This window comes from Petaurus breviceps, unplaced genomic scaffold (genome assembly GCF_028583685.1).
Source record: "Petaurus breviceps papuanus isolate PSGF00001 unplaced genomic scaffold, PetGlider_PUasm1.0 208, whole genome shotgun sequence".
Taxonomy (NCBI): Eukaryota; Metazoa; Chordata; class Mammalia; order Diprotodontia; family Petauridae; genus Petaurus; species Petaurus breviceps.
The window spans coordinates 14,038,814-14,063,143 of record NW_027185852.1 but is presented as its reverse complement, the minus strand read 5'-3'; the positions used below and the strand labels follow the sequence as shown (position 1 = coordinate 14,063,143).

The 24,330-nt window shown below is 44.7% G+C and overlaps 1 protein-coding gene across 7 annotated transcripts in view; it reads left to right on the top strand.

Annotated features, from left to right (window-relative positions):
- The window catches only part of LOC138165284 (nuclear factor 1 A-type), a 463,507-nt gene that overhangs the window by 399,080 nt on the left and 40,097 nt on the right, over nt 1-24,330 (top strand). For 5 of the 7 annotated variants that reach the window (XM_069093447.1, XM_069093446.1, XM_069093442.1 and 2 more), the window contains one exon: nt 10,647-10,738. The exons of the other annotated variants lie outside the window; for them this stretch is intronic. In XM_069093447.1, coding sequence (XP_068949548.1) covers nt 10,647-10,738 — 92 coding nt within the window. The remainder of the gene's footprint in view (nt 1-10,646; nt 10,739-24,330) is intronic. 7 annotated transcript variants of the gene reach the window in all.

The window sequence follows — 24,330 nt, the reverse complement described above, 5'->3', positions numbered from 1 at the left end:
TCTCTACACCTGTTTCTTAATGTTCCTTTTAAAATATGGCATCCAGCCTGACTGCGCTCTGAGGGTCCCTCCACCTACACCCTCTGTGATTCTGTGATTTAGCTGCATTTGATCAAAGGATCAAATCAATTAGTAGGCATTTATTAATCACCTACTGTGTTCTCAGCATTATGTTAAAAGCTGGAAATTTTTAAAAATCTAGTCCAAACTTCTAACTTTACAGATGAGAAAAATGGGGCTGTGTTTTGTCCAAAGTTGTTTAACCTCAAAAAACCTCAGTTTCTCCATCTGTAAAAGGGGAACAGTGAGTCACTCAGGCAACCTAGCAGATACAAAATCGCTCTACAGCTTTCACGGCACTGTATGAATGTGGGTTGTTATTTGCCTTGACACTGCTGCCCCTCTGCTAGCTTACCCTAAAGGCAGTGCCCATTACAGAACCGTGGTAACCTGGAAATCACAGCATAGGCTTTTTCCCTTCCCTGCCCCTCCTTGGAGGAACACAACTGTCACTCAGCATGGGCCATGCCTCCATTCTAGCTGGCAGCATTATCATGATGGAAATGCTCTGCTGAGAAGCTGGGACAGCGGAGGCAGCCTAGCACCCGTCTCCCTTTGGGTGGTACGGGGGCAGGCTGGGGGTGGTTCTTCCTCCCAAAGACTGACTCAGCCAGAGGCATCATGGAAGGCTCTTCATTCGTATTTTTCCCTGCCTAACTTGAGAACCACCAGGAATCATCTTTCAGATCTGTTTAGAAGGCCTGGCCCCTGGCCTTTCTGCTCTATTCTTTAATCCATTTGTAGAGCCTTCAGCTCATCCTGCTAAGTTGCTTGGAAAGCAGCATGGCTGTTTGTGTGAGGCTTGAATTTTCTGTTCTTCAGAAAAAAAAAGAATTTGATGTCATTGTATCACAGCAGCCCGGGACTCTGCTTTGCTAGCAATCAGTCAGTCAGCAAACATTTAATAAGCGTTTACCCTGGAGACATGATGAAAAAGTGAAAACAGCCCCTGCCCTCAAGGAGCTTCCATTCTAATAGGAGACAGATACATTCACAGGTAGATAGGAGATGCACACAGAGCAGATGGAAGAAAGCCATTCTGAGCGACCATGCCCAGTCAATAGGCTGTGAGATCAGAGCTTTAGAGCTGGAGGGCCCTCAGGGCTCGTCAGGTCCCACGGTCTGCTTAGGCTTTGGGGAAGTTTGGTCACCACATCCACCAGGCACAACTTTCCCTGTGTAGACAAGGACAAAGAAAAGCACTACTAGATTACTGGAGAGGAGAGCATCAGGCATCAGGGAAGTCCCATCAGTCCCCCTTTAATAGGTACCATGATAACTCAGATGGCTTTGGGGGAGTTTGCATGTGATTGTGTGTGTATGTTTATACATGAGTGTATTGTAGACATGTGTGTATGGTGGGGGAGGCAGCAAGGAGGAGGTCTTGTGTTCTTTTTATCATGTAATGGAAAAAGCTAGGTTTAAATCCACCTTCCTCTGGTCCAAGTTCACTTGTAGGGCAGAATCTGTTCCTATGAACCAGCCCAAAGGTTTCTAGCACTTAAAAGCATTATTCTCGGCCAGGCATCCATTGGCCTCACCCGACTGCCCAAGAGGTTCAGCATCCCGGCTTCGTGCAGGATCCGGCAGCCTTCCTTCCTTCATGTGGACTCCCATCGGCAGCTCTTGTCCCCTCTTCTCCTCTCCCCACAGAAGTAGCACCAGAAGGGCTTACCCAGAGCAGGACAGTGGAGGGCCTTCCACCTTCTAGGAGCTCGCAGGCTTGGCCAGACGATCAAGGTCCGAGGCCTCTTCCTAGGTTGTTACTCCCTTGCAGGAAGGGCAGTGGTGGTGGCCCATCCTCACCCGCTGCCCTGCAGCATGGATTAGAGCCGTGCGCCCCAGGTGATCGCAGGCCAGCCACGGTTCATGGATGGTCAGCACTCTGAGCTTCCTCTTTTTTCCAAGTTCCTCCACGGGGTCCCTTTCTCTGGGGTTCCTGGGAGTTCTCTGCACTGAGATTTCCCCTTCCATCACCACTGGACTTGAGTGGATTTTTTTCCTCCTGTTCCGCTCACCTTCCTTCTCCATGTCTGGAGAACCCAGAGCTAGGTATGCTTTGGGGCACGATGTTCCCAAATGGAGCGTGGGGCCTGCCATCAGTAACTCAGGCAGGCAGTCCTGATCCAATCACAAGGCCCAGGCAGTCCCAACCTTCCGTCCCAAGGTGCAGGAGCAGCACCCAGATGGACTGTGATCTTTTTGCCTGCTTCCTGCCATTCTGAAGCCCTGTGTCCCCCACCTCAGCCAAGCCCAGACACCCCTTACTGTCCATGTCTCCTCCCCAGACCTCTTAGCTCCGGCCAGCATTTGCATGGGCCTAGAATTTAGAGAGTAGAAGCTGAACCAGCAGGGAGAGGAGGCGAGCTGTTGGTGGTGTTGTTGAGTCATTCCAGCTTCATCTTACTCTTCATGTCCCCATTTGGGATTTTCTTGGCAAAGACACTGGAGGGGTTTGCCATTTCCTTCTCCAGCTCATTTTACAAATAAGGAAACTGAGGCAAACAGGGTGGAGTGACTTGCCCAGGGTCACACAGTATCTGAGGCCAGATTTGAACTCAAGAAAATGAGCCTTCCTGACTCCAGTCCCAGTGCCTTATGCTCTCTGGTGCCCCCTAGCTCCCCCAAGAGCAAGAAATAAGAAGGCATTTGGCCAAAGGAGAGTTCTCATTCTATTATTGTCAAGACTTTCCTATGTAGCTAAAGATAATGGTCTTGGTGCAATGGAAAGAACACTGGATTTGGGAGGACCTGAGTTCAAATCCTGACTGTCACATACTACCTGTATGAATTTCAGAAAGTTACTCCAACCTTCCTGGGTTGCACTTTCCTCCTTTGTGAAGTAAGATGAGAGTAAACACTAAGATTCCTTTGAGCTCTGAATCCATGATCCATTCACTAAGGGAGTCCCTAAAATATTTTGAACAGGGTAAGCTTCATTGGAATAAGTGGAGAGTCTCCCCAAGGGGACTACTTTGAAGGACTGTACCCATTTGGATGTGTAAGTTCTGATGTAGATTCCTAGAAAGTGCCTATATTGTGTCTGACACAAAGTAAGCTCAGTATATGCTGGTTAAGTTGATTGATTGGCACATGGAGCTCTAGCGGTTAGGATTATGGAATTTTTTATTTAGAACTGGAAGTTTCACTGAGTCCAAGCCATGTATTTTACAGATCAGGAAAATCAAAGCATGGAGAGTCCTCATACCTGCCCCATGTCACCAACCTAGTTAGTGGTTAAGCTGGGGATATTCTGTGGCTCTCCTGCCTCTTTTTAATTGTTCTTTGTTATTGCAAGCTGCCTCCCTTATTTATTTTTAAATTATCATTCATTTATAGTCACACAAGCCTTAAAAATATCAGAAATAACTGGTTAAGGAGAAACCCCTGCTCAGATGAGGATCGCATAATTGCATTTAAAGGCAATGTGCAAGATTCCTAGCCGAGATGGGAAAATGCTGATTTAGTGTATTCGGGATCACTGAGTATTCCAAGCACCCCATTGAAGCCACAGCTTTTTTTTTTCCAAATTGGGAAGCCACGGTGGGGTCAGGGATTAGAGGAGGAGATAAAGGAACAGGTAGGCACATGCCTTTTGAAGACAGGTAGATCTTGTTTAAAATCAGGACCTAAGGGGAAACTCCTAGTGCTGATGAGACAGCTGCTGGGGATGCCAGGAAAGCCTTTCTGTTTGAAGGGTAAGAGAAAAGAACTGCCTGAAGTTTCAGACCGCAGCTTGCTGTGATGTCCCTGAATCAGGTTCAGCAAAAGCCATCAAAGGACTCCACTCTCCTCCAAAAGTTACTTCAAAGAATCATGGTGTCTAAAGAGATGGAAGGGAACTCAGATATCATCTCATTGACCCTGTGCTTTACCAGATCCCCCTCTAGAACTGGTCATCCGGCCTCCAGGAGAAGACCTCCAGTGCCAAGGAACCTCCACCACCCAAGGCAGCCCATGAGGACACCTAGGGCAGCTAGGGGGCGCTGCACTGGATAGATCAGGGTCTGGAGTTAGGAAGACTTGAGTTCAAATCTATCCTCAGATATTCGCTGCGTGACTCTGGGCAAGTCACTTTACCCAGTTTGTCTCAGTTTCCTCATCTGTAAAATAAGCTGGAGAAGGAAATGGCAAACCCCTCCAGGACCTTTACCAAGAAAACTCCAAACTTCATGAATAGTCGACCACAACTGAAACAATTCAACAACAAATTGTTAGTAATTTTTTTCCCTGACATCAAGCTTTATTTTGCCTCTTTACGGCTTCTCCTTGTTTTTTGCTCCCTCTAAGACCGAGAAGAGCAATTCCAATCCCTCTTATGTGACATCCCTTCAAATATTTAATATAGCTAAATAATTCTGCCCCCCCCTTTGCCCAAGTCTTATCTCCTCCAGACTAAACATGTCCCAAGTGATTGAACAATTTCTTCTATGGCATGGTCCCAATTGGAGCTGACCAAGGGAAAAGTATCTTAATTTGCTAATAAGCATTAAGATACTTTCTGACCTGCTTCTTATGATTACTAAACTATATTCAAAGGCATTTCTTTTTTTCTCTCTCTTTTTATTTTTTAGTTTACATCATTCATTTCTACAAGGTTTTGAGTTACAAATGTTCTCCCCATTTTTCCCCTACCCTCCACCCTAAAACAGCGATCCTACTGAACATCCCCTCCCCCAATCTGCTCTCTCCCATATCTTCCCCCATCCCCTCTCCAACTTTTCAGTAGGGCACGGTGGATCTCTATGGCCCAGTGCCTGTATATCTTATTTCCCAGTTACATGTAAAATAATAATAATATATATATATATATTTTTTTAAACATTGATTTTAAACCTCTGAATTCCAGATTCTTTCCCTACCTCCCTTGTCACCCTCCTTACTGGGAAGATAAGCAATTCATAGGTTGTACACATGTAGCTACGCAAAACATTTCCATAGTGGATATATTGTGAAAGACTGACTATATTTCCCTCCATCCTATCCTGCTCCCCACTTGTTCTATTCTCTACTTCGATCCTGTCCCAAAGGCATTTCTAAAAGAAGAGGGCCCAAAGTATTATGAGCAGTGACAGCATAATTTTACTAAGTGCATAGACCTCCAAGGGAAGGACTTTGAGCATTTTCCACAAGAAGGGAGAAGGGTACAGTAAGGACGTTCTAAATTTGAAGTCAAAAGACCTGGGTTCAGATCCTATCTCAGCCAGTTATTAGCATCATGACCTTGGGCAAGTCTCTTAAGTTCTCTGAGCCTTGGTTTCCTCATCTGGAAAATGAAATGATTGAACAGAGTGACCTCTAATGTACATCACTTTGAACTCTTAATTTTTTATGATCCTTAGTCCTTCTGAATTTCATGAGTGGTTTCTCAAATAATACATCTTTACATTTTGATTTCCTGCAGTCAAAATAGAGGAAGAATTATGAAGAAATGGGACAGCAAGTTGAGTTGTGAGAATCAGTATGTCCAAAAATCATTTTGCAGCCTCAAAGTAGTCTACAGATCAAATGGAATGCTGATGTTTCACACATTTGTAGAGCACCTGTCATGTTCTTGGAGCATAGTAGGGGCTGTTAAAATGCTTATTCTCTCCCCCCCACATACACACACACCCCAGAAGGGAGTCACTGTTCCCACAGATGCTTCAATAAGCTCTGTACTGCACCGATTGGTCATGTTATTGGACTAAGCAGAGTGTTTGTGGCCATGACTAGAGAAAGTTGAGTCCTTAGTCAGGAAGAGAGTGTCCCCTCTCCTCCCACCCCATTGTTTCAGTGCCATAACATCATCCCAGCTTACAGAACCCATCCAGCTGTAAGCGCCAGAGTGGCCCAATATGGCAGCACACAGCAGAAATGGTGGAGAGTCAGCTTGAGTCCCTTCACTTCTTCCCTGGTCCCCTCTTTTTCCAGAAGCAGCCATTCTACAGAGTGCATTTCCCTGAGCTCCCTTTGTTTTCCCAGACAGCCTGAATGGCCAGCTGAGGCTGACAGCCCCGCTCAGACCCTGCCTCCCAGACTTGGGGCCGTTTCAGTGAGCTATCTTCTTGGAGCTTCACCAAACACACACAAGGCTCCCTATAGCTGAACGATGGGTCGTTTGTTTTAAACGTGGAAATGAATCGCGTGGGAGAGTTTTGTTTTTACCAACCAGTGAGAAAGTGGAGCCCAGTTTGTGGGGTTATCAGACTGGTATAGGACATCGATTCAAGAAGCAATTATCAAGTGTCTACTGTGTGCCACAATTCAAGAAGTATTTATTAAGTGCCACTGTATACGAGACAGTGACTGTGCTAGGTGCTGGTGAAACAAAGAGAAGAAAGAGTCCCTGCTCTCAAGTTTATAATCCAAGCTTCCCTCACCCCACACACACACACACACACTCACACACACACACACACAGTGCTCATGCATATACTAGGTATTTAATTCATATTTCTAGTGTTGAAGAAAGAGATGCCACAGTAAAGAAAGCAGAAAAAAATCAGAAATCCTTATTTGTGAAAACAGTAATAGAGATTTTTCTTTCTTTACTTTCTTTCTTTCCCCTTTATCATCTTTCCTTTTCATTTATTTTCTTTCCTTTTTTCTTTTTGGTCTCCTCTCTTCCATTTCCTCTTCCTTTCTTTTCTCTTTTATTTCCTTTGGTCCAAACCTGTGATTTCATCAATCGGGAGAGCTCCTAGTGTGGAAACTGTCCAATGATACAAATTTTGTCCACCGGTCTATAGCTTACAACCTTATAAGCTGCGTGGGGGCACGAGGAGCATAGGTCATTGGATGTCACCCTATAGCCATCACATTTCAGGGGTAAAACTTGAATCCAGATCCTCTGACTCCAGGGATGGCCACATCTCTGCTGCGCCACACTGTCTATGGAAATCCCACCATTTAAGCTTGTGTGGGCTAATTGGAGTTCTACAATGTTTTGCTGGGGTCTCAAAACCAGAGGTTAATGGGATGGGGGTTCCCAATCACCAGCTGCTTTGCTTTAGTTTGAAACTCTCACCTTAACTTACATTCCCCTCATGTTCTTTCTTAACCCATCTAACATTTCAAGTGTGAAAGAATGAATAATGTCCTAACCTGCTAACCAGCCTGAAAGGGTATTTCTTTCAATGTTCCCTAATACTCTTCCCATCTCCATTTTTTCCCTCATGAATTGTTCAGTTGAATTAAGGTTATAATGAGGAGAATTTTTGTCATACAAGGCAGCCCTAGGCCACCCAGGACACTAAATTTAATTCAGCAAGCATTTATTAATCACCTACTGTGGGCCTAGTACTGTGCCAGGAGCTGGCAATTCAGAGACATGTGCTGCTCCTGAAATTTCTTAAAATTTGTCCACTTGAAACCAGAGATAGAAGGCTGAAAACAGGAAGGTCTCAACTCAGCAGAGTACCCTTTCTCAGTCTGCTTTCCCAGAAAAAATGGGGGGGGGGAATCCCTGCTTTTTCCCTTAAAAGAATTACAAGTTTTCTCCAGAAACTTCTACTTGGGGATGCAAAAGAGAGAAACCTGGTATAAGGGGGGAAAGATAATGGATTTGGATACAGAGACAGACCTATGTTCAAATTTTGCTTCAACTATTTACTACTTATATGATTTTGGGCAAGTCACCCTTTCTGAGCCTCTGTTTTTCCCCTTTGTAAAATGAATTAGACTAGATGACCACTGAGGGCCTTCTAGCCTTACATCTAAGATCTCATTATCCTAAGTCACTTCACCTACAATTTCAGTTTCCTCATCTAAAAATGAGAGAATTATGCCAGAAGGCCTCCAAGATCCCTCCCAGCTCCACATTTAGGTTCCAGTTATCCTGTTACATCCCCACCCTTGGCCTTAGGTTCCTTATCTATAAAATAAGGGTATTTGGCCATAGGCCTCTAGCTCTAGACCTAGGACCTTATCACTGTTGGTCCTCTGAAATTACACCTTTCCAGTAGATGCCAAAATACCCCATACGCTACCTTTAAATGATTCAGTGCTTCGTGAATCTGTGATCTCATCTCATCTCCCTCCACTAGTTCCTGTCCTCCCCCATGTGAACTGCTGCCAATCAGATCCCATCCATACCTTCTCATCTGTGTCCATTTTTATCCATTTCCTTCCATCTGTGCATTTTGCTACAGATCTTCCTGTAGGCCTTTGGGTGTTCTGCAGCATACTAACTGTCCATGTTTAAAAATCAAAAAAAGAAAAAGAAAGGTATAGATACACACCAAATCCCATTGCCAGAAATGCTGCGACAACAAAACATTCATTATGAAAGTATTCCACTGGCACCTACTAAAGCTACCCTGTTTCTCTCATTACATGGAAAATTATTACTAGGAATAATTTACACAATGAATGGTTTTTCCAGCCCTGTCCACAAAATAGCCATTTAATGTAACTTTTAAAATATCCCTGTGCCCAACTGGAAAGCATGACAACCTACCAAGGAAGACTATAAGGGCACTTATGTTAGTCATGGTAAAAAAATCTCATCTCAGGATGTATCTAACAAAGGAAACAAGACCTGGGAACGTATTTCTATGAGAAAAAAATAGAAATAGGGTAGGCCTACTCTCCATTCCCTGTGGGAAATAATCTGGCAAAATGCTTTAAAACAAAGTGGACTATTACCCTTGCTCTCAAAAATGACTGAATCTGTCACCCTTGTATTTGAAGGCATAGCTTACAGTTAATCCAAAGAAAGAATGTTGCTTTTGAATTGTTTTTAGGTGTTTTGGAAATGATTTTGTCATAGTTGTTACAGCAGAATTCCCATAAAAGGCTAACTCTCTGGTGTTTTCTGTAAGAGAGCTGGCTTCAATTTGAGACAGTGCTTTCATTTTGATCTGGTTAACAGAAAGTGCCCTTTTCCCCCCTGTGGTCCTTAAGTCAACAAGCATTTTATTAAGAACCTACTGTGCCAGGCACTGTGTTAATAATCTTAGAATATCGACACGGCATCCCTTATAACTCTTGAACTAAAGTCAGAAGGCCTTCCTAAAAGCCACCTGCCCTCCCCAAGCTGTGCTCATGATTGAAAAGCCCTGGGTTTTGGAGCCAGAGGGGGCAAGTTCACACGGCAGCTCTGCCACTTCCTACTTGGGTGACCTTGGGGAAACTGGGCCTCAGTTTCCTCATCTGTAACATGAGAGTGTTGGACCTAGATGACTCTGGAACTCTTCCAGGTCTAACTCTGTCATCCTGGGAGCCTGTTATTATTAGGTGAATGAATTCACATACCAGCTACTCCACTGTTCCTCTGGCTCCTATCCAGATATTTCCTATGTGACCTTAAACTGCCTTGGCCTCAGTTTCTTCCCCTGAAAAATGAGGGAGTTGGACATGATGTCCCCTTGGGTCCTTCCCATCCCTAGAGCTATGGCCTTCTAGTACAATCTCTTCATTATTAACCTCTCTGGTTCCTCCCAGTCCTACCTAGTTCTGTGACCCTGTTTTCTGTGAGTTCATCAATGTTGATGTTTCCTCCAAAGGTGAAGGTCACTAGTCATCCAAACTTCCCTATCCTATAGGACTCCTGGCCATGAGCTTGCATTGATTTGTCACAGCAGGAGTAAAAATCAGTGAAAACAGAACAAAGTAAGGGAACCCACTAAATCTGATGTTCGGAAACTTCTGTGTCAAGGATGCCTTTTGTCAGTCTGATGAGACCTATGGATCCTTTCTCAGAATAGTATTTTTAACACATAAAATAAAACACAGAATTGTAAAAGGAAATCAATTGTATAGAAATAAAGTTATCAAAATACATTATTAAAAATAATTTCATGAACCCCAGTTCTAAATTGCATTAATGTAGTTGAATGAAAGTAGTATGGAACCCTTGAAAATGGCAAAAATGTTGAGGTCACTGTGGAGAGCAGAGGAAGGATGAAGGTTTTTCAGTATGGCAGCTGGACAGCTGTAGTTTTGCTGGCACTCAGTGGGATGTACGTGCAGGTGGTGAGGGTTCCCATTTCTGGAGGCTCCAATTGACATGTCAGAAAGATGCTAGGCACCATGTGGGCCCTAGAAAGGTAGGGTGTTTAAAGTGGGTTTTTTATTCTTCCCCTAGACCTATTGAATTCCTGATTTTTTTAAGGCTTTATCCAGATTATAGCATTACACCAATATTTTGTGACTTTCAGAAATGCATCAGGGTAAAAAGCCAGGTTGTTAAATGAACAGCTTTGCTGTTCTGACTTCATTTCATTCTTCCCTGTGCTCTAAAGGCCAGGGGTGCTTCATGCAAGCACTCAGGTAAAATTCAGGTGGAGTTCTTTGCCAGTGCATTGTAATTTCCTAATTTGTTCAGTGGTAAGAGGTCGGGGGGAGGGGGAGGAAGCCAAGATGCCCCTAAAAAATGTATCTTTACCTACCAGTCATTTGAAGAACGATTGCCCCCCACCTACACTTACCCCTTCTTTGTTTATTTTCTGGACGGCTCTCACTAGCCCCAAAACCTCGCTAGCTAAAACGTGTGCCCATTTCTCTGTTAATCAGCTGCTTGGGCTCTGAGAATGTGTGTTGTGGTGTTGTTTGTGTGCATTCTGAAGCTGCTTCCTGAAAGCATGTGTCCCTTCCCTTCACAGCCTACTCGACACCCAGCACCTCCCCCGCAAACCGATTCGTCAGTGTTGGACCCCGGGATCCAAGCTTTGTAAATATCCCTCAACAGACACAGGTGGGCCGATCTCATCTTTTCTGTATCTGGTGCATTTCCACTGGTTTCTCCACACAGCCAGCCGCATTGTCCCATCCTTCTGCAGAGTCGCTCATCTCCAGTCAGTCCCGCTTCCTTAATCCCCTGTGTGTCCTTAGAACTTATGAAGGAAGAATGTTGCCTGTAACGTTTAGGGACTAGAAGGAGAAAGCTTCCCCGCTAGGGCTGCTTCAGGGGATGGTATGGAAAACTTCCAGGTAACTGCTGTTCCGAATCTCTTACCTTGTTCTCCCCAAAAAGTTGAGCCAGGAAGTCAGCCACACTTGAGCAAAAGCAAGTCACTTATTGCTTGATTTGACTCTGGGAACTGGGAAACCAGTGGCTCTGGGGTTTTCATAATGGAATCAGGAGCCCAGGCCGACCTTTTTGTGTTTGTTGTTTGGCCCTTTGGGAAAAAGACAAAGTTTTATGAGCCCTATTGAATTCTTGGGGTTGGTCCAAAAAATAGTTGTTGGCAGTTTTGTTAGTGACTAATTCAAGCCAGATGTAAGGTGCACTAAGTGGGGGGTGGGGGTGGGCAGGCAACATTTATAATGGACCATGATATGGGGTCAGGTATCATGTCCCAGAATAGAGTGAGCTGTTGTGTTAGCATCATTTCACAACTGGCTTTCAGGGCGAAAAAAATAGTTAAAACAATACAGTTATTTCAAAATGGCCGTTACCAGCTAAGAGACAATGCTAGGCATTTGCGGTCAAAAGGTAAACCGAGTCAAGGAATTTGGAACTCTGCAAAAACTGATCTCCATCACTGGGGAGAGAGAGAAAGAAGTTTCTCAGTTCAGGCGGGGAACCCAAGCATCTGTTCTCTTGTCTGAAGTGGGCATGGGACCCACCTTTCCCGCATGTGCTTCCACCCAAACACCACCACTGTGTCAGAGACGGTCTGTGCTTTTCTGTGTGTGTTCCCAGTGCATGCCCACGTCACCTCCAGAGGCTTCCTCTATTGCTTCCTATTAATCTCTGCCTGTAAGAAGTGACAAGGTACCCATAAGCAGGATGGATTTGCCGCGCCGGGACTGTTTGCTCCATGTGTAAAGGGTTCTATTTTATGACTATGTCAACAGTACAGGTTGCAGGACATTGTTTTTGAGACCTTCCCTGCATTAAACAGGGTCACCGAAAGTACACCAGCAGTTCAGGCAGCTGGGGTGGGAGTGGGGGGAGGGAGAGGTAAGGAGGGAGGAGGAGGAGGAGGAGGAGGAGGGAGGATTAACTCTTCCCCTCCCAACCTCTTCCTCCATCCCTGGGAATCCAGCTCCCGTCCCAGCCCTGGGGTGGAAGCCTCCCTCTTCAGCGCCTCCCATAAAACTCTCCAAGTTCAGCGCTGACTTTGCACTGCCCAAATCTTCCCTATGATTTGAAAGATGTCTTTAAGCTCCCCACAATCAACCAAAATAGAGGAAACAGGCTTTCGGAATGTGCTGTTAATGTCTTCGACCACTCGGGTTTCTCCATTATAGTTCCAGAAAGCTGACCTCGCAGAGACAACGGCTCTCCTGGATTTTTTGGTTTTCTTTTCTTCTGTTTCTCACACTTTTTCAAGTATTTTTCTGCACCTGTTAAGTACCAACCAGCCATCTCCCCCCCCCCAAAAAAAAAAATTGCAGCTTGCCAATTATATTGAACAATCACTTTGGGTTTTTGCACAGGCAATAATCCACAATGTTGAACTCCAACCCTGAGTTCCATCCAGGTTATAGTTCCTTATAAGAGAGATAGTACAGCCTGGTAGTCCCATACAGCAGATGCCTTCCTTCCTCTGGTGGCATGTTAAGAGTAGTGAGCTGAGTTCATGTCCAAGTGAATCTGTCATTTACTCTCATTGTGATCTGGGGTCATTTGCTTTTCCTCTGGGCCTCAGTTTCCCCATTTGTATAATCAAGGGGCCCCATTGGATGAACTCAAAGGTCCCTTCCATCCCTACATCTGTAACCCTTTCATTTTGTGACACATAGCCCCCCTCCCCAACCCCCACCATGGTACTGCATTTCCTCATCTGTGAAATGAGAGGCTTGAATGACACGACCTCCAAATCTACGACCCTGTATTCTAGTTTATTTGTTTATAGTCCTTGTATAAGCCTGAGCAAATCACTTTCCTTCCTTGGACCTTAGTTTCCTCATCTGTGAAATGAGGGAGCTGGGCTAGCAAGCTTCTGAGGACCTTTTCTGGTCCCTGTCAGTGACCCCTCCCTGGGTCTCAGTTTCCTGAGCTGTAAAATGAAAGAGTTAAATTGACTGGCCTCTGAGGTCCCTTCCAGGTCTAATTATGATGATATAATTACATTTCTGTGTGTATGATAATAATAGTGTTTATATAACACTTTGCAAGTAATATGTCATACAGTTCTTTGCAAATATCGCATTTAATCCTCACAACCACCTGGGGTTGTGCTATTATTATAACCGGGGAGTTAGATACTGTCATGGTCCCCATTTTATAGGCAAGGAGACTGAGGCAGACAGAGGTAGAGTGGCTTGTCCAGGGTCCCACAGCTATAAGGGTCAGAGACCAGATTTGAATTCAGATCTTCCTTTCTCTACATCCAGCTCTGTCACACACACTACACCCCTCCAGCTGCCTAACGAAGTTTCCATCATAATCCCAAGCCTAAGGGATAAAAATTAAGAAATACAGGTATTCATATAAAAATTGCAAAGTCACAGAATTCTGAAGTCAGTCATCAAACAAACATTTATTATTGGGGAAATTTCTGTAACATTCCTAACAAGTAGTCTGGCCACCTTTCCTTAAAGCCACTACTGAGGAGGAACCCTCTACCCCCAAGGCAACCTATTGCCCTGTGGGGACAGCCTTCCTCACATCTAGCCTAAACTCTCCTCCTTCCAGTTTCCTTCCATGGCTCCTTATTCTATTGGCTGGGGACAAGCAGAACAGATTAAATCCTTCTTGCAGGCAGTAGTCCTTCAAATATTTGAAGACAGCCACCCCCTTTCCCAGCCACCCTTCCCTAAATCTATATATGTCTGATATCATAGACTTATATATGATATTAGACAGATACTGTACAATTCGGCCATCTGGGCATGACTATATATTAGTTTCTGATATCTGACATCACATAGACAGACACCCATAAGTGGTTTCTTTTAAAAAATATTGGTAGTGGGGTGGCTAGGTGGCACAGTGAATAGAACACCAGCCCTGGAATCAGGAGGAACTGAGTTCAAATGCGGCCTCAGACACTTAACACTTACTAGCCACGTGACCTTGAGTAGGTCACTTAACCCCAGTTGCCCCTCCAAAAAGCAAAAAATAAATAAATTCATTAAATAAATAAATAATAAAAATAAAAAATATATATTGGTAGCCCCCGTGGTGTTTTCTATCTTGAAGAAATCTTCCATGTATTATCAAGATACCACTGGTACTTATGGATATACCCTTGCTTTGACCATAAAAATTCATCATAAAGCAAAATTATTTCAGCATCTTTCATATCGCAGGCAAATTGATAAATTGCCGTTATGTCTGAGAATGGTCCTTAGGGATTTTCAGAGTTTAGACAAGCTTACGTCTCCAAATGCACTGCTCTCTTTTGAGGGGATATTTTGTTCATAAAAGAAAGGAGATTTTTCACTAAGGAGACCTGGAAGCAGTTTGCCAACTAGTGACTTTGCATGTGACCTGTCTTCCCAGAGCTGACACAAGCAGTCCCTCATTTGATTCTGAAGGTATCTGAGTTGAAAGGACAGATACGTATACGTTCTGGATACATATTAACCCACTGGAAACCAAGAGCCCCAGAGTGGCTGGTACAGCCTTCTTATCTTTCAGCAGGCCCATGGGGACTGTCCAGCTGGTCTCCAAAAGAGAAAACAAAGGCAAAGAAATGTGGTCCAGTAGGATCACAGGATCATCCAGTTAAAACTGGACAGGACCTTGGAGGACCCCCTGCCTTTACAGAGGGGGAACCTGAGGCTTACAGAAGTTAAGTATGTTTTCCAAGACCTCACTTTTAACAAGCATTAAAATTGGGATCCCCTCAGGCAGCCAGTTAGTGGAAGGAAGGGAGGGAGGGAGAGAGGAAGGAAGGAAGGAAGGAAGGCAGGAAGGAAGGAAGGAAGGAAGGAAGGGAGGGAGGGAGGAAGGAAGAGAAGGAAAGAGGAAGGAAGGGAGAGAGGGAAGGAGGAAGGAAGCAATTATTGTTTATTACATGCCAGGCTCTGTGCTAAAGTGCTTTACAATTATTATCTTATTTTGTCTTCACAATAATCCTGTGAGGTGGGTACTATTATTATCCCTGTTTTAGAGTTGAGAAAATGGAGGCAAACAGAAGCTAAGTGACTTGCCCAGGGTCACACAGCTAGTAAGTATCTCAGGCTGGATTTGAACTCAGATTTTCCTGACTCCAGGCCCAGCATCCCCAGCTGTCTTGTAAAGTTATCTTCATTTTCCTATAGAAAATGTAAGAAATCGATGCTGCCTGTTGCTCTCCAGAGGACAGAACAAATGCCAATGGATAGAAGTTAATAGAAAGGAAGATTCTGATCCATTGATCAGAAAGGATTTTTTGAATACAGTGAGAAGGGTTGCCTTCCAGGGAGTGAGTCCCCCATCACTGAAGGTGCTGAAGCATAGTCTGGAATATCTTTGGCGGAGAATGTTGAAAGTAAGAGGTCACACTAGGGCCACTAACGCGCTTTCAAATCTCCAATAAATCGTAAGTCCCTTGAGGATGGAGATTGTTTCACCCAGCACCTGGCATATAGTAGGTGCCTAATGGATGCTTGTTAAATTAAATTCCATGAGAGAAGCAGAGATGACCTTTTGATGTTTCATGAAAATGTTAAAAATAGAGACAATAAATCAATCAACGTGTGTTTATTCAATAGAAGGATCCCAGCTCTAGAGGCCGCGCACTCAGCACAGTGCCTGGCACGCTGTGGTTGTTGCCATACAGAGGAAAAAACTAAGGCCCAAGGAGAGTGAGTGATTTGGCCACAGTGACAAATGTATAAGAAAGAAATGGGATTCGACCCCGGGCTGCCCATCTTCAGAGTCAGCATTCTCTGCATTGTGGCATGCTGAGTGTCTGTGTAGGGTAACAGAGGAAGGAAGAGGCTTGAACTGAATAATTGCATTCAGAAAATTAAATATGGTTGGTTTGATGGAAAAAAAAAAGCAGCCTGCATTTATTAAATGCCTGCTCTTGCTAGACACTATACTAGGTGTTGGTGATACAGAAATAAACACAAGCAGTCCTTGGCCCTCCAGGATCTCCCTGGCAGTCTCCTCGTCCAGCCTCGGGCTCGATGCAGGAGTCTCCTCACTGCTTCATGGCAGAGAGGGTAAGAGGCCCAGCTGAGCTCAGTCTGTGAGCCTGTGACTTGGGACCTGAGGAACCTGGGACAAGTCACTCTGGCCTACAGGCTCCTTCTCTGTAAAATGAAAGGGCCAGATTGGATGGCCTTGGAGGGCCCCATCCAGCCCTCACACTGATCCTGGGGGCCCTTGCACTTCTAATGAATGATATCCATAATCACCAAGACACAACAGAAAGACGATGGTTATTTCAACAGTTTTTTATTATTTACTTTGATCCCTGAAATGTGAGCAATTAAGCAAAGTTGTTGATTTAGAGAAGAATGTTAATATTTCCCTACCAGGGTTACAAATGGCAGTACCAGTTAATCCTCCGAAGGTAGACCCAAACAAAGACTGGGCCTAGGGCTGGGCCCTCTTTTAATCATTGGTCAAAGGAGAAAACTTCCCCAGCAGAACAGTAAAGACAAGTCTTTAAGATGACAAATGAGACAGACCACCCCTCCTGACCACCCATACCCCAATCCCTGCTCCTGATCCCCAGTATCACAGTGTCTGAAAAGCCATTTAAAACTGAATTACCATTTGCATTTGGGTGATTACAAGAATCACTTGGCTTGGCAAGGACCTGATTTGTTGACAAAGAAGACACAGCTGCTGTAACTTTTGCTTACTAAATGATTTCACTGCCTGACTTGCAAGCAATATGATTTACTTCCTTCCACCTTGGGAGACTTACAAATATCGGTGTGGGATACACAGCCCATCTTCCTGGAGACAAGCGGATGGTGAGAAGTCCTGGGATAACCAAATCACATGTTCTCCATTGTTCATAGCAAAGTCTGAATGGCCACTTTTTGAGGCTGTTGTGGGATGGCTTGTGGTGGGGGTTGGAGTTGGGTTGGTTGGCTTCTAAGGGCCCTTCCCCCCTGAGATTCACTGGAGGCCTTTAAGCAAAGACCAATGGCCACCTGTCAGGGATGATGAGCAGAGACTGGACAAGGTTGGATTCGGTGGCTACTGAGGTCCATTCCGACTTTGAGCTTTGGGAAAATGAGGAAATTCTGGGATGGGGGACACCAGAGGCACACCTGGACTTCAACATACAATAGCCAATCAAACCAGTAAACACTTACCATCTGCCTCCCGTGGGCAGAGTGTTGTGATCAGTACTGGGAGCAATGAAAAGCGCAGCAAGACACAGTCCTTGGCCTCATGGGGCTTAAATTCCATCAATGGGGCAAAAAATGAATGCATGTGACTAGGAGTCAGCAAGATGCTATGGAAAGCTTGCTGGATTTGGACCCAGAGCCCCCTAAATCCCAGCCCAAGCCTCTTCCTACCTTGTGATACTGTTTGAGTGACTACCCCTTCTGAGCCTCAGTTTCTTCAATTGTAAAATTAATCTGTTAGACTAGAGATGACCTTGAAAGGTCCCTTACATCTTTTAAATCTGCAATCTTATTATCTTGTGACCTTCTAACTAGGATCAATTAGCAAAGACTGATTAAATGCCTACTATATACTTGCTATATGGCACTACATATAATATATACACGTATGTGTATATGCATGTATACTTACATATATAGATGTGTATATATGTACATATACGCATGTGTGTACACACACACATACACACACATATACACACACACACATATGCCCAAGGCACTGAGGGTACAAAGGTAAAAGTGAATTACCATTCCCTGCCCTCAGGAACCTTACAGGTTGGCCAGCTGGTGACAGCCTGCTTATACATACACACACAAAGCAGGTGCAGAGTTGTTTGGGGGTTTGGTACTAGCAGCTGAAGGGCCCCAGAACACAGAGTTACAAAGGAGAATCTCTCCCCTCTGTCATGGAGGACCATCTTAGATCTAACCGCAGATAACTTGGAGAACATATCAAAATCCATTTTCACATCCCTGGTTTAGTTGAAGCATATAGATTTTGTACTGTCTGGATGCCTTTGTCCTCCCTCTTTAAAAAAACAATTCAGTGTTTTGCTAGAAACCACATGAAGCAGGGATATCCACAAGTCATGCTTAGTAACTAGTTAGTTACATTACTATTAAGTCATTTCGATGCATATAGAGGGCATTTCTTCGGTTCCTCCCTTTTTTCATTTGTGCCTGGCAAACCATGATTTAGGAAATGGGCTGACCGAGCCCATCTATACCAGAGAAATGGGCTGAGTTTGGTTCTCCTGGGCTAGAATTAAAAGCTACTGACTGCAGGTGGATGGTCTCAGCTGCCCCTCCCCGGCCTCCCTCACCTCCTCCCACTCCATCTTCCTCATTTGACCTTGCATTTCAATGAGCTGAAATGATCCTCCAGGCACCTCACCTCTGACCCTTACCTCCTCACCTCCTGATTTCAGGGCTGTGAAAGTCCCTGAGGAATAAGCTGAGAAGTTCATTGCAGCAGCTGTGGAGAGCCAGACACAAGGCCCAGCCCCTTCCCCAGCACTGCCACAGTCGCACTTGGGTGGAGGGCAGAGCACATTTTTAGAGAATGTGCAGATGTCTTCGCCACTGCCTATTCCTTTGGCTGGTTGGCCAGTAAGTAGTGGGCGCCTATTTTCTCTTTAAGAATCTGCTACAGGATCAGGAGATCATTGTACGCAGTATCAGCAAAATCATAGTGGTGAGCAACCCTGAAAGCCGATCAATACAATGATCCAAGACAATTCCAGAGGTCCCACCTCCAGAGAGAGGACTGACGAGCTCTGAGTGCGGAGTGAAGCATTATTTTTTCACTTTCCAAAAAGAAAAAAAGATTCTCCTGCAAGTGGAATTTTTATTAGAGATGGTGTTGGTGGAGTTGAGGGTTTTTGCCATTTGCAGCCATGAAAATTCAGAGGGTGTTCTATTATGTCTAGTATCCTGAATACTAGAATTGTGAATTAAGCCTCCTGGCTGGCATTTAGTCTTAGCTGGAGGGCAGTGAAGTGGAAGGAGGCTAGTTTGGGTGTCAAAGGAACTAGGTTCCAATCTTGGCAGTTGCTTATTAGTTATATGATCTCAGACAGGTCACTTAGCCTGCTAGAGCCGAAAATGAGGAGGTTGGGCTGATTGACGTGGGAAATTCTTTCCATTTCTCGATCCATGATCTGTGATCCCTGCTCCTTTCTTAAGGGCGCTTTGGGATGCCCTGCCATTACATGGGAAGGGGGTGGAATCTTTGTACCATAACTGGGTGTGTCTAGTCTGGAGAGCGAGGACTTAGCAGGCAGAACCACCTAAATTCAAGCTGTGTGGTGGTCCCCTTCAACTACTGTGCTAATAGACGTCCTGGGAAAGGGGGAAAGATAAAGATCAAATGGTTTCATTGTTGGGTCCATCTTCCCTCCACTACCACCTACGGGCAATCAAGGGTAGTAGATTGAAATTGGAGCCGTGTCCTGAGTTCAAATCCTGCTTGAGATATTTGTCACCCCAGGCACATCACTTTTCTGATCCTTGCTTCTCTCGCCTTTAAATAAGAATATGATGGCTATAGCGCGTGCCTCCCAGGGTTGTTGTGAGAAAGAAATGAAATAATACATGAAATGTAAACTTTAAGCTCTGTGTAAACAGGAGCTGTTGTTATTCATATGACCAGGACAGGTCTCTCTTCTAGCTCAGGTGAGTCCTGACCATGGAAAGGAATCCCTGAGCACACCTGACTCCCAACAGCTGCCCTGTGGGAGAGAATAGGATCAGGGATGTGCACTTTCCAGAGGAGGAAGCTGAGAACCAGACAAGTGCCTTAGGATCTGAGATCGGTGCTGGAGCAAACCTTAGGGACAAACGGAGGCCCCTCCTTTTTCCAGATGAGGGACCCAAAGCCAAAGGCCCAGGATCATAGGTCTGGAGCTGGAAGGGGTGGTAGAAGCCCTCACATGCTGGTCTTTAAAGATTAACACCCAAGCCCAGAGGAGTGACCTGTCAGGACCTCCCTCCCCATCCTCTACTTCATCTCGTAGGTGACACAGACAGTGACCCCCGGGGAGGTCACTTGTTCCTTCCAGTATGGGTCTTCGTAATTCTTTACCAATCGAGGCAGAAATGAATTTGGCCGTCTTAGGCATCTCCCACACTGAATTGCCAGGGCTTTTTGCAGGCTCCAAACACCCCCTCCAAAAAAGAAAAAATTTTTCTTAATAAAGAGAATCTTTTGTTTATTTCCAAATGGAACTTGCCAGCATGGTTTAGATTTCCCCAGTCAGGAGAATTAGGGACAAAGATATAGCTCCTTGGGGGGGAGGAGGGGAGCTCTCCCTCATCCCTTTCTGTCACAGCCACTGATGGATGACCCAAAAGCTTCCCTTCAACTCCACCCTCTGGTCTTCTTGGCCCTCGGAGCTGGATTCCATTTTGTTTACAGCAAGGTCCCACCAGCTGCACATGATACAAATGGACTGAGTAATGCTTGCAAACAGAAAACGTTGCAAAGAATCCCAGACTCTCTGAGCTGTAGGGGCCTTCGGGACCATCTCACTCAGCCTGTACCTGATCAAGTAACAGCCCCAACCTGAATCCTTCCAGGAGAGAGAGCTCACCAGCTCTTTAAAGAGCCCACTATATGGGGGACAGCTCTCATTCCTTTTCTTAAAGTTTATTTTATTTTTTTCCAACTTAAGAAAAATTGGGTTGGTTTTTTTTTTTCCCTTCCACCTCCCCCCATTGAAAAAAAAAGACAGACGTCTATAGTCAAGCAGAACAGAGCAGTGTATGCTGCCTGCATTCGGTATCCCCAGTCCATCACCAGGGCACAGCTTCGTTTTTAGAAAGTTTTCATTGTCATTAGTTTGGTTCCAAATCTGTCTCTCTCTGCCTCCTGCTTATTGTGTCTACTTCTGCCATCTGGGACCAAGCAGACCGAGCAAACTTCAACTCAATTTCATAAATAATCACAAAATGCCTTCTCTATGTCCCCAGCACAATAGCAGGCCCACAATAGATGCTTTAATAAATATTTGTTGCTTCATTGATTGATTCCAAGGCATTTAGGATACACACACAAAAAAAGAACAGGCCCTTCCCTCAGGGAGCTTTTATTCTATTGGAGGAAACAAAGAAATGTAAAAATAGAACATATAAAAACAAAGAAATATAAAATCTTTTGAAGAGGGAACGCTCGGCAGTAGGAGAAATCATGAAAGACTCCCCATAAGAGGTGACAGGAACTGAGTGCTGGAAGAAGCTAAGGATCCCAAGAAGGGGGGATGAAGAAGGAATGCACTTTAGGCCTCTGCCAAGGCATAGAGACAGAAGAGGAAAGATCAGCTTAGGGGAAAGCAGATAAGCCGATTTGGCTAGAGTTTAGAAGATGGGAAGGGGACTTGTCATCTAGATTCAGATCATACAGAGCTTTCAGTAGAAGATGAAAAGGCTCGTTTCCTCGTCACCAGCAGGGAGCCCCTGAAGACTGTTAAGCAGGGTAGTCTCAGATCACTCAGTCTCTGATCAGTTCTTTAGAAATATGAATTTGAAAAAGTAAAATGAAAAAGAAATATTAATTTGGCCTTCAAATATGTAAGGATAGATACTGTGTCCCCCTCAGATGTTTTCTTGTCCAGGCTAAATAAACATTCCTGGTTCTTTCCATTAGCCTTTGTCCAGCCCAGTCTCCAGACTTATCACTGTCCTGAACCACAGGAGGGTTCCTGGAGACACACTGTCAGCCCACCCTTCATCCAGTGAACTGCGAGGCCAGTGAATGAAGCAGTTACACCCACTAAAACCATAAATGTGACTATTAATATAATGGAGAAGGACCAGAAAAAGAGAAGTAGCTGATATTAGACTGAATAATGTCCAGAATGAGGAAAATCCTAGTTCACCAGGCTCCATCATGACCAAGTCTGGACCAAGTATTGTGTTCAGATCTGGGCTGGATATTTTAGGAAGGACCCTGGTAAGTGAGAATGTCGAAGGCAGGGCCCCATCATGTTTGTTGTGGCAAGGACTCCTTTGGCATTGAACAAAAACATTAAGTAAATGAATGCTAACTTTCAGTTAGACTTAGAGGCTAATAAAAATTTGAAAAACTTTTGACTGTCAAGTTCATAGATCCCTTGAAATCTGTGGACTCTGGATTGAGAATCATTGAACTAAAGGAAGGGAAGCAAGATGGCAGAAGCTTGTGCCATATAAGAATCAGTTACAGGAAATAGAGGTATTCTGCCTGTTTGGGGACTGGGAAGAACAGAGGACAGAATGAGAGAGCAATCTTCTAATATGGAAAAAATGGTTAGACTCTTTCTGCTTTGGCCCAAGAAGACCAAATCAGGGACAAGAGGGAGAGAGGCAGATTTAGACTTAAAGAAAAACAGCTTAATGATTTGGGGCAGGCAGTGTAGAGGGGGAGAAGGGGGAGGGTCCAGACCTGTGATTTCATCAATACGATGAACATCCAATGTGGAAATTACCTCATCTGTAACTTACAGCCCTGGGAAATTTCCTGGAAACACTGAGAGAACACAAATTCTTTGTGGAGTGAGCATCTCATTCAAGGCGTAGGAATCCCAGATCTTGAGTGATTAGAAGGAGCAGATCTTGGGGCCTACTTTTTCTAGTAAACAGAAGCTGGAGAAGGCAGCATTTGAGGGCTGTTCCTGAGCTGAGCTGGGTTGGGTTGGGTTGTTTTGTTGTCCGACTGCAGAGAAAGCCTATGAAATAGTACCCTCTGGCTCCTGGGCTACTGACTTCATCACCCAGCCGGCAACATCTCCCATGTTCTTGGAACCAGATGTTTCCTCTGAAAAAAGAGCAGTCTCCACTTACCTCGCTCAGATAAACAGAGCTTCCGAGGGCAGGCAGAGAGACAAACTGCAGGGGTGGGCAAGGCCTGCCCTGATGCTGGGCGCATGTCCAGAGGAAGGGCTTCACTTGAAGAGCCCTGCTGGTGGAACCGTCCAGATTTAGGTGGGGCTTAGGATTCCCTTAACAAAATTACTGGATCACCCAAAAAAAGCTTTTGCAATCCAAACCCAAGGCAGTTCAACAAGCATTTAGTAAATGCTGATTCTTTGCCAGGCTTACTCTGCTGCCCTCAAGGAACAGCCTCAAAATGAAGAGGGAACCCTTCCCCATCCCTGGCAGGGGGCCATCCATCCATTCTCCACACAGTGACTTCCAGGTGTGAAACCAAAGCCCCAGGGAAGTTGAGTCAAGTGCCCAGGGTCACACAGGTAGCCAGTGGCAAAGCTGAGATTTGAATCCTATGGGATCATAGCTCTAGGCCTGAAGGAAATGTCAAAGGGCCCCCTCACTTTACTGATGAGGAAACTGAGGCCCTAGGGACATCGAGTGACTTGGATAGAGTCCCACAAGGAACCATGGCATCAATCACGTTGCCTTCCAAGGGAGACTCAGCATCTTCCCAGACAGCTTATTATACTGCAGGTCAGTTTGTCCAAGGTCTTAGGAAATGTTTCCTTTTATTGAGCTATAATCATGATGCAATGGAAAGACCGGTGACTTAGAAGTCAGAGGACCTGAGTTCAAATCCACCCAGCCAGCATGTAAGGCAACCCTAATCCTGGCACTGCCTTTTACTCTCTGAGGGACCTAGGGAAGTCACTTTTTCCTCAATCTCAGTATCCTCATCTGTAAATGAGGGAGTCAGACTAGGTGTCTTCTGAGGGCCCTTGCAACTATGACAGGAAATATACCATGCAAAGCACAATGGGCAAACTGAGGCAAGGTAGCTTTCTTAGCTGAGTCAACTCCAAATGTCCTAATGTCCTTGTTGAATGTACCTCTTGCTATGGTCTAGAAGTCAATCTTCTTAAAAAAGAAATGAGATAATGTATTTAAAAATCTTAAAAAGTTTAAAGCAATATATAAATATAAAAAGTATGCATAAATAAAAGCAAACCTTAAAGCAATGTATAACTATTAGCTGTTCCTCTCATTACACTTAGTTGCCTTTCCTAGAAGACTTCCAAGTCTTCTCCATTCTCTAGCTTCTCACAGAACACAGTTGTGAGGTCTTTTGCCATCTGGCTGCCCTTCTCTGGTGGCTCTCCAGCTATCAATGCCCTTCCTTCAATATGGTGACTCCAGATGTGGTCTGATCAGGGCAGAGAGCTCCAAGACTGTCACCTCTCTGATTCTGGACTCCACATTTCTTCTGCTGCCTGTGATAATATCAGCTATTCAAGTTTCCATAGAATTCTGTTGCCTGGAAGCCTTTCAAACCACCTAGCTCCTTTTCACAGGAGCCATTGCCCAACCACACCTATCTAGTCCTCTGGCTAGTTCAGCTGATTC